Source organism: Condylura cristata, unplaced genomic scaffold, assembly GCF_000260355.1.
Source record: "Condylura cristata isolate star-nosed mole 26May11 unplaced genomic scaffold, ConCri1.0 scaffold00011, whole genome shotgun sequence".
NCBI lineage: Eukaryota > Metazoa > Chordata > Mammalia > Eulipotyphla > Talpidae > Condylura > Condylura cristata.
This window is the reverse complement of record NW_004567112.1, coordinates 57,305,755-57,315,309: the sequence shown is the minus strand read 5'-3', so window position 1 is coordinate 57,315,309 and position 9,555 is coordinate 57,305,755. Positions and strand designations below refer to the sequence as shown.

Genomic DNA, 9,555 nt, shown 5'->3' with positions numbered 1-9,555 from the left:
CAACAGGCATCCCAACAGGACTCCTGGCAGATCTCTCAGCATAGCAAGGAATTCCCCTCCACATTGCCACAAATGGTCAACAACAGAGAGCAGGACAGCACCACACAGCCCTCTCTCCAAACTGACTTGCTACACCCACTGCTCAGCCCTCAAGAAAATACCACAATGAAGGAGCAGGAGCTCACAAGTCCATCAGAGCTCAAGCTCTCTATTTCCTCCAGCACCAGCTTGGGCTCCACGCAATTCAAGCAAGCAATGAATATGGATGACTCCCTGGGCAGTGAGGTAGATGACAGCTTCTTTGGGGAAAAGGGTGAGCCCCAGAGCCCCTTTGAGCCTCCTGGGGAAACCCTGGTCAGCATCTCCTCAGACATGAGTCACCGTGATCCCCCGTGAGGGCTCCTAACCCTACATGCTAATCAAGTACCCTAAGTGCTCAATGACCCACTCCTCCTCCTCTATCTGAATACTGCCCACCCAGATGCCCATACATTTTGCCCTGGAGAACATGTGCCCATGAGGAGCTCAACTCTGCTGAGACTCTCAGAATAAATAAAAAAGATGATTTCTAAATTGGTTTCAGAGGTTTCAATCTCCCTATCTGCACAGCTGTCCTTGGGTGGCACCTCCAGATGGCCAGCACTGGCTGTAGGGACCTTCATTATTTAAAAAATATAGTTGTTTTATTTATTTATGCATACAAGAACTGGGGTCTAGGCCAGAAGCATGGGAGGTAAGAGGATTCTCCAGAGACAGAGTGGGGAGCAGAACAGGAGGATCAACTGAAATACACTGCTGAGGGGAGCAGTGGGCGAGACAGGAGAGGTCTGCTGGGCCATGTGGGTCAAACTCATGCCACAGTGGCTAGTGATAGCTTATTAAAGCTGAGACTTCAACCCTTGTGCCATGAAGGAGGACCTATCTTCATTTTTTTTTTTCCAGTGTGGAAGAGCTGGGGTTAGGTCAGAGGTGCAAGGGAAGGGAGCAAGGGGGTGAGAGGATTCGCCAGAGCCAGAGTGGGGCACAGAGCAGGCTGATTCACTGAAAGACATTGCTGAGGGGAGCAGTGGGTGAGACATGTCATTTGTGAGCCAGCTCCCCAGTGGGGGATTGAATTCAGGCTGTGGTTATGATATTATTGATAGGCTTAATCCCTAGGTCACCACAGAAGCCCCTGTAGCCACCTTCATGACAGCCGGCAGTGCTCTGACCCCTGTGGCCTACAGGCTCTGCTAGAACACAAGTTCTTTCTTCCACTTCAACCTGCACCTCCTGGACTTTGTGAGTTTCTTAGGCCTCATGATGCTCCTCCCTCAAAGCCCCCTACATCATCACCTCTGCTTCCAGAGGATTCCTCCTCTGTTAGGGGCTGCTCTCTGCTTCCTTTGACACGTCACACCCTCACCTTTCCACTAAAAAAAACCTTGATCCACCTTATCCCAGTATTTCCTTGGCTCCCTGTCTTCCCAATTTATAGTTCCCAGTGCCTGAATCAGGAGCTTCCACATCAAGCCATTCAGGTTGCAACAAGCTAACCATGTGGTCACTCTTGGGCAGAAGTCCTGGGCAGGGAAAATTTTTTTGCTTTTTCTTCTCTCTCCTTCCACCCCAGGAAAGCTCTTTCTAGAAGGATCTGAGGTCCTAGCCATTCTGTTTCTCCTGGGGTTTCTACCCATTTTGTACCACCACCATACCACACTCCTTCCCTGTGCCTTCCTAAGACAGCATATTCTAGGGAGTAGCTCAATCACCTTATTCTCTACACCCATGCCCAAACCTCAGAAGTGGTCAAGAGAACATATGAAGATGTTCCCTTCTGCCAGCCCATGCAATGGGTTGCCATTGCAGAGAGCCAAGTAGGTCAGACCTCACGGGGGGGTCCCAATGGGATGCCTGGAGTCCAGTTCTGCTCAACCCAGCTGAACATGATCAGTGGTCCACAGAGGTCACAGCAATTGTAGCACTTCCTCTGGAGCCAGGTTTGGAGGACCTCCCACACTACACCCATGCCTCCTATTCACAGAAGAAGACTTGCTGTGCTATCAATTAGAGGGACCAGAGTCCTAAGATGACTGTGTCAGGGCCCCACTTTTTTATAGTGCTCTGGCGGCTAAGATGATATTTTAGGGCACATGCTCATTCCACTCCTTAAGCCAGCCACTGCTACCACCACCTCAATGTACAGCCGTAACAGCCATTTCAAGCCTTATTGCCAAACCACTTAGCCACGGTTGATCTACTCCACTGGCCTATTCCAAACTAGGCCATTCAAGGTCTTTCCCAGGAGCCTAAAATTGGGATGGACTGGGATTCTGTTTTGGTTTTCATCAATTGCTGAAGACAAGTGTAGATCAGTCACTTCTATCTCTCTCCAGAGAAATAAAAGCTCCTGTTGCAGAAAGGAGTCAAAAGAGGGCTTTAAGCCAGAAAGAAAAAGAAAAATACCAGATGGTTTCATTCATAGCAGGAGCATAAAGGGCCAGGGGGAAAAATAATAATGAACAACTATATACCAGAGACACTTTACAGGGGTGGGGTGGGGAAGGGGATCAAAGATTAGGGCGGGGGGTGTGTACTGGACTATGGTGATGGCACATGGGTGATTTGGTGATGGGAAGCCCATGGAGATTACAGCTGAGATGGAAAAAGGCACAAAATGATGTAAAAATAAACTATTATTAATAAAAAAAAAAGAGGGCTTTAAGACACTAACAGACAGGGCCCTCCCTGCTGGCACAATGGGTTAGGAGGCAGCACCGCAAGTTATATGCAGCCAGTTCAGTGCAAGTTTGATCCCCCTCCCTGGAGGTGACCCACATGGCGTGGCAGACCTCTTCTGACCTGCCCACAGCTCCCCTCAGCAGTGTACTTCATCAATCTGCCTGTTCTTCTCCCCACTCTGTCTCTGGTGAAGCCTCTCACCGCCCCTGCACCTCTGGCTTGTACCCCTGCTCTGTAGACATAAATAAGTAAATCTTAAAAAAAAAAAAAAAAAGACTGACAGACAGTAGCTTCCTTGATCGCTGCTGGCTTTCATGTCCCAATTTTACTCAATGGAGAAAAGAATATCCTCACCTCAGACTCAGATACACAGATCTAGAGACTATCTGGAGGTGAGAGCAGTCCCTTTGGAAACAATTGGCACATGATACTAGACACATCTGACCTCAACTCCTGTTTCAGATACCTATTGTATAACAAACCACTCCTAGACTTAAATGGCCCAGCAAAATCATGTTAGATACCAGGGTTTGACAGGTTTAGTTGGGCAGTCATGTAGGCAGTCACTGATGTGGCTGCTTTCAGCTGGACACTAGACTGAGGTTACAACATCCCACGTGGCTCTCCTCATCTCATCTAGACTCTCTCTTCATGTGGCCCTTGGTCATTCAGTTTTTTAGCCTGTACTTCCTTACAGCACAGTGTAATAGCTGGCTACCTAGGGGGAGGAAGCAATAACCACTGGTGTCTATCCTCAGAAGTCCCCACATAGCACTGCTTTGGCCTTCTGTTGGTCAGAGTAAAACATGATGCCTGCCTAGTTTCAAGGGGATGGAGAAGGGCTCCATGTTCTGATGAGAGGCACTTACAAGGATGGGAGAAATTGTTGCTAGCCCTGTTTAAAGATTAGTTCCTATACTTCCTCTCCTCTTCTATAGGTGAGCAGTCCTTGGAACTAAGGTGAGTCAGTCAAATTCTCTGGAGAAACTAAAACTAAAGACAACTGAGTCTGGAAAGCAGGAGGCCCTGGACATGTCATAATTGGACCTAGCATCTACTCATTGGGTGATATAGGGGAGGTGGTCTTCAGGGGCAAGCTGGAAAGGAAGACAATGAATAAGAAAACACGAGGCCCCAAGAGTCAAGGGAGAACTATGTTGGCTTCTCTTACTCTAGTTCTGGGGTCTCTGCTTAAATCCTCCTGCCTTGCCAGTCATCTTTATTTACTTCTCACAAGTCCTTTTTTTTTTTTTTTTTTGCATAGAATAACTGGGGTGTAAGCCAGAGGTTCAAGGGATGAGAGGATTCACCAGAGACAGAATGGGGAGCAGAACTGACAGATTTAGAGACATATACTTTAAAGGAGTGGAAGGGGGTGAGACCAGAGAGGTCTGCTGTGCCATATGTAGTCCACCTTCCTGGCCCGGTAGTAGTAGTGATAGTGCTAAGACTTAACCTCTAGTCCATTAGGGAGGCCCTGCTCATCATTCTTTGATCCTACTGTGATGGGAAGGCTTTCAGTAGGTGATGATTTGAATTGTATTTTTTTTTTAAGATAAAATATTCCCTAAGTGTAGAATATCTTGCTTGGAGGGGCTTGAATATCATAAGCAGAAAAACCTGTTTGGAGAGGGTAGCAGATATTTGAAGGGGACACAAGGTGGCTTGGATTAAGGTAGTGATAAAGAACACAGGAGAGACAATTCACCATCTATTCTTGGAGTTAGAGCCATCAAAATAGGTCGGATTAGATTTGAGGAATGTGGTAAAGAAAGAAATAAAAAAGGAATCCCAAGTTTGAAGCTGAATGGAGGTTATCCTTAGAGATACATGGAAGCCTGGGGGAGAAATTTAAGGGATGACACCAGGAATTCTGCTTTGGATACTCTTAAGTGTGAGATGCCTGTTGGTATATCTAAGAGGATATAACATAGCTTTGAAGATTATACTCTAGCTCCTCTGGATTTGAAGGCCTTCAAGTGCAGGGTTGCCAGACCTCAGCAGTTAAGACATTCTAAGCACTGACAAGATCACATGTCTTATCCCACATCTATTTTTAAAGCTTTATTTTATTTGTTTATGTGTATAAAAACTGGGTTGTGGGTTAGAGGTGTGGGGGTGGGAGCTGAGAGGATTTACCAGAGGCAGAGCAAGGGAAGGCAGGGAAGGAAGAGCAAGGGAAGGAAGCAGAGCAAGCAGATCTACTGAAATACACTGCTAAGGTGAGCAGAGGGCAAGACAGGAGAGGTCTGCTGAGACATATGGGTCAGCTCCCTAGCCAGGAATCAAGCTTATGCATATTGCAGTGGTTGCTGATAACTTGATATTGTTGAGACTTAACTCCTTGGCCATCAAGGAGTTAAGTTATCCCATGTGTTACTCATAATAAAAGAATATTAAACATGAAATGCCCCAAATCATATGTTGTTATAATTAAAATGGTTTTACTCTATTTTCTAAATCCAAAATTCTGGATGATATGATTAAATATGAACTTTTCTCCCTCCTTTGCTGCCCAATTGGGTAATGTAATGCAGAGTCAGTAAGTCCCCTCTAAGCCCTTAGCACAGGGCCTGGAGTGAAGTATGTTCCATGAGTAAATAAACAATGGCGTAACTTTCCCTTTCTTGAAGACTGAGCTTCTGAGAAGGTAGTGAGACTGTGACCCACACATATTATAAACCTGGGACCAACGTCCTCCAGGTTTGTTTTCACAGTCCCTTGGGATCTGGGCTCTGGTTTCCTGAACAGGGCTTTCCAGTGAGAATCTGCCACTATCCTCAACACCACAGGTTCCTGCTGCTTTCTAAGAGACCATGAAATTCTGCTCTGGAAGGTGTCAGTGAGCGGCATGGGGACTTCAGAAACTCCAGAGCCCACGGACTGCGGTGACCTACTGTCCTGAAGGGGGCAGTGACGGAGTGATTTGGGGATAAATTAATCCCGGGGTCAGGAGCTGAAGATCCAAATGACTCAGGACCTGAGTGAGATTCATCTACCTTGACATCACAAAATCCAGCAACTGAGGACACCAGGGCCGTCAGAGAGATGGCGATTGAGTATCGGGGAGTTCAGGATCAAGGGGGCTCCCTGAACACCTGTCGCCTTGACGGGACTCAGCCCCGGCATTGTTGGAAGTACTCACCTACAGCCACTGGCGCGCGCCTCAACCACAGCCTGGCACCGCCCCAGCCTTCCCTTGTTACTCATTGGTGAAACCTTGGAAGCGTGGACCAATCAAAACTCTCCTCGTGTCTCCAGCCCATCCGACCCCCACTTCCAGCTGACGCTCTGGAAGGCTAGGGGTGGGTCCTTTTTACGTTGACCCAATGGCATTGCAGGCAGAGAGCCGCGTGGGCCGGCGATTGGCTGAGTCCACCGGCTCTGTCAGGAGGCGGATTGGCTCGCTGCAGAGACCACCCTGCCTGAGCTGGAGTTGACATAGCTGGGCTGTGGGGATGTGGAGGTCCCGCCGCGGAGCCGTCGGATCGGCGCTGCTGGGGCTGCTGCTGGCACTCTTGATGCCGGTCAGTGGCGCCGCGGAGACCAGTGCGGGGCTCGTGACTTGTGGATCAGTGCTGAAGTTGTTCAACACGCAGCACAGGGTGCGCCTGCACTCGCATGACATCAAATACGGATCTGGTGCGCGGACGGAGGACTGAGGCATTTCCGGGGGGCGAATCCGGGGCTGGGAGTTTGAGGCGGCGGAAACGGGGTTAGAAGTTGGTTGTGGGGGTGGGGCCGAGAACATGGGAGGTGGGTGGGGGACGCTGAAATTGTTGAGGAAGGATCGGCGGTTTGAGGGGTTCGTTAGGGGTATTCGGGACGTGGAGAGTCATCCGGGAACTGTGGGCAAGGGACTTGGAATTCGGCCTGCGGCCAGGGATGGGGATGTGGGTGTACCTTAGGGGTCCCACAGTGAGGTTGTCTGGGAAAGTTTATGGTGTCCCGGGACAGGGTTCGGAAGTTCCGGAGTTGATGGCGACCCCTTCTGGGGTGGTGTGTCGCTCCTCAGGCAGCGGCCAGCAGTCGGTGACAGGAGTGGACTCGTCTGACGACGCCAATAGCTACTGGCGCATCCGCGGTGGCTCAGAGGGCGGGTGTCCGCGCGGGTCCCCAGTGCGCTGCGGCCAGGCAGTGCGGCTGACACACGTGCTTACGGGCAAGAACCTACACACTCACCACTTTCCGTCGCCGCTGTCGAACAACCAGGTGAGGCTCTGGGGAGTGTCAGAGGGCTGAGGGCAGCATCTAACTCACCTTTACGCATTATTTCTCTTCCTCTGAGTCGCGGTTTCCTCTGTGCAACGGGAATTTCTATTCAGAAATGTTTACTAAGTGCCCCCTCTGGGGTCGCAGAGGTGACTCGGCTAAAGCCTCTGGCCTGCACCCTTTCTTCTAAGCAAAAATAAATAAACAAAATAAAGTCTGGAGCCCTCTCTGGTGGCGCCACAGGTTAAGCACAGCACTATGAAGCTATCCGCAGCCACTGCAGCAGGAGTTCGTTCCCCAGCCAGGGAGGTGACCCACATGGCGCCGCAGACCTCTCCTGTCTTGTTCACTGCTCCCTGTCAGCAGTGTGTTTTGGTCAGCTCACCTGTTTCTGTTCCCCATTCTGTCTCTATGAATCCTCTCTCACACACACCTCTGGCTTGTACTCCAGTTTTGTGTATGCATAATCTTTTTTTTTTGCATAAATAATATTTTAAAAAATAAAATAAAATATAGTCTTGCCCCCAGGTGCTCTCAGTCCTGTGCTGAGACTGACAGAAAAAAATAAATCTAGCCAGATAGCATCTCTCCTGGGGTGGAGTTTCACCCAAGAGGGGAATCCACAAGGTCTTCTGGGTCAGAAACCAGGAAAACCCTGTAGGGGAAGAAGAATTTAGGCTGGGTCTGATGGGATAAGAGTCCTCCAAACCTCAGGGAAAAGAGGGGCTTATATTTGGGGGAGTAGAAGAGTAAGTTTGAGATAGATCTTGATTGTCAATCTGAGGGGTTGGACTTTATGCTGAACAGGAGTCAGAGGGCTAGTTCAGACAGGGAAAAGGAGGAGGCTTTAGCTCTGTGCATGTGTTTGAAGAGCCTGTATAGGGGGACACCTACTAGGTGCTGGGGGTGGGGGTTGGATGCCCCATTTTGCACTCTGGAAACTGAGGGAAAGTAAGGACCTGTAAAACTCAGTACCCTGGGTGTTAGTGCCACTGCCAGGCAAGTGATCATAGGGGACTCAATGTGCCCTCAGTGGTGACCCATTTCCCTCCCTACCATAGGAGGTGAGCGCCTTTGGAGAAGATGGTGAGGGTGATGACCTGGATCTGTGGACGGTGCGCTGCTCAGGGCAGCACTGGGAGCGGGAAGCCACCGTGCGCTTCCAGCATGTGGGCACCTCTGTGTTTCTGTCAGTCACCGGCGAGCAGTATGGGAGCCCCATCCGTGGGCAGCATGAGGTACACGGCATGCCCAGTTCCAACACACACAATACGTGGAAGGCCATGGAAGGCATCTTCTTCAAACCCAGCGGGGATCCCTTAGCTGGTCATGATGAACTTTGAGTGCTGTGGATGGGTGGATAAAGGCCAACAGAACAGGGTATTTGCAGGGTTGTCCTTGGTGTTCTTGTAGGGGTTCTCAAGGGCCCTTGTGATTAAAAGATATCGGTCTGTGATTGTGTTTTGTTGTGAGCCTGGGGGGTAACCAGAAGGTATATGCCCCCCACCCCACCCCAGATCCCGTTCACCACCTCTTTCTCGGTGTGAAAACTCTGTCTCAAGCACAGATTGACAGCTGAACCCATTCAAACTTTTTTGGTGCTCTTTGATGCTGTTCAACAAAACACCCTCTTGTGCACCCTTAAATGGCCTGATGGCAAATGAGCCCAGTTCCCCAACCCCTGAGCTCCATGAACCTTCCTGTTAAGAACCTGGGCCGTGACCTCAGCTGTGATGGGACACAAGCTTTCTGGCCCCTTTACCATCTGAGGTGAGGCCCCTGTTCTCGTGGTACTCCTTCCCTAACATTTACAGCAGTTTTTACACTGTCTTTGATCAAGCACTAGGCCAGTACTCTGTCCATCTGCTACACAGATGGACATCACAAGCTTCCCTCACTCACTGAGTGCCAGTCTGCCAGAGGTATGGGCATCTCAAGTGCCCATTATGGATTTCCAAAGTCCCAAGGAAATCTCCAGATTTCAAAAAATGTTGAAAGGGAAGGTAACTACAAAGAATGACCTGGAGATAACTGAAGCTTCTTTGGATCTTTGGTATAAAAGATATTTGGGGGGCCCTCTCTAGTGGCACAGCGGATTAAAATGCAGCACTGAACAGCTAGCTGCAGCTATTTCAAGGCTGGTTCTATCCCCAGCCAGGGAGGTGACCCATATGACACAACAGACCTCTCCTGTCTTGCCTGTTGCTCCCCTCAGCAGTGTACTTCGTTGATCTGCTTGTTCTGCTCCCCATTCTGTCTCTGGTGAATCCTCTCACTGTCCCTGCATCTCTGGCCTGTACCCCCAGTTCTATATGCATAAATAAATAAATCTTTAAAAAAAAAAAGGGCCCTCCCTGATGATTCAACAGGTTAAAGCACAGCACTATGAAACTCTCCACAAACACTGCAGCACAAGTTCGATTCCTGGCCAACGCAGTGACCCACATGGTGCTACAGACCTCTCCTGTCTCACACACTACTCCCTTCAGCAGTGTATTTAGTCGTTCTGCCTGTTCTCCCCTTTCTGTCACTGATGAATCCTCTCACCCTCCCTCCTGTATCTCTGGCATGTACCCCAGTTCTTGTATGCAAAAATAAATATTTTTTTTAAAATAAAATAAG

General features: G+C 49.3%; 2 protein-coding genes across 2 annotated transcripts in view; both read left to right on the top strand.

Annotated features, from left to right (window-relative positions):
- The window catches only part of CCDC116 (coiled-coil domain containing 116), a 4,729-nt gene extending 4,333 nt beyond the window's left edge, over positions 1-396 (top strand). Inside the window, exon 5 of the mRNA XM_004681103.1 lies at positions 7-396. Within this exon, the coding sequence (XP_004681160.1) occupies positions 7-396 (390 nt within the window). The remainder of the gene's footprint in view (positions 1-6) is intronic.
- Positions 397-6,157: 5,761 nt separating this feature from the next.
- SDF2L1 (stromal cell-derived factor 2-like 1) lies at positions 6,158-9,133 on the top strand. The gene is made up of 3 exons (XM_004680940.2): positions 6,158-6,363; positions 6,737-6,933; positions 7,995-9,133. The coding sequence occupies exons 1-3, from the start codon at positions 6,180-6,182 to the stop codon at positions 8,274-8,276; spliced, it is 663 nt and encodes a 220-aa protein (XP_004680997.1). The 5' UTR covers positions 6,158-6,179; the 3' UTR covers positions 8,277-9,133.
- Positions 9,134-9,555: the final 422 nt, after the last annotated feature.

Excerpts from the sequence above, each read along its gene's own strand:
- SDF2L1 (XM_004680940.2), top strand. The coding sequence starts at position 6,180 with ATGTGGAGGTCCCGCCGCGGAGCCGTCGGATCGGCGCTGCTGGGGCTG. Across the intron at positions 6,364-6,736 it reads TGACATCAAATACGGATCTG|GCAGCGGCCAGCAGTCGGTG; the intron begins GTGCGCGGACGG and ends GTCGCTCCTCAG. Across the intron at positions 6,934-7,994 it reads CGCCGCTGTCGAACAACCAG|GAGGTGAGCGCCTTTGGAGA; the intron begins GTGAGGCTCTGG and ends TCCCTACCATAG.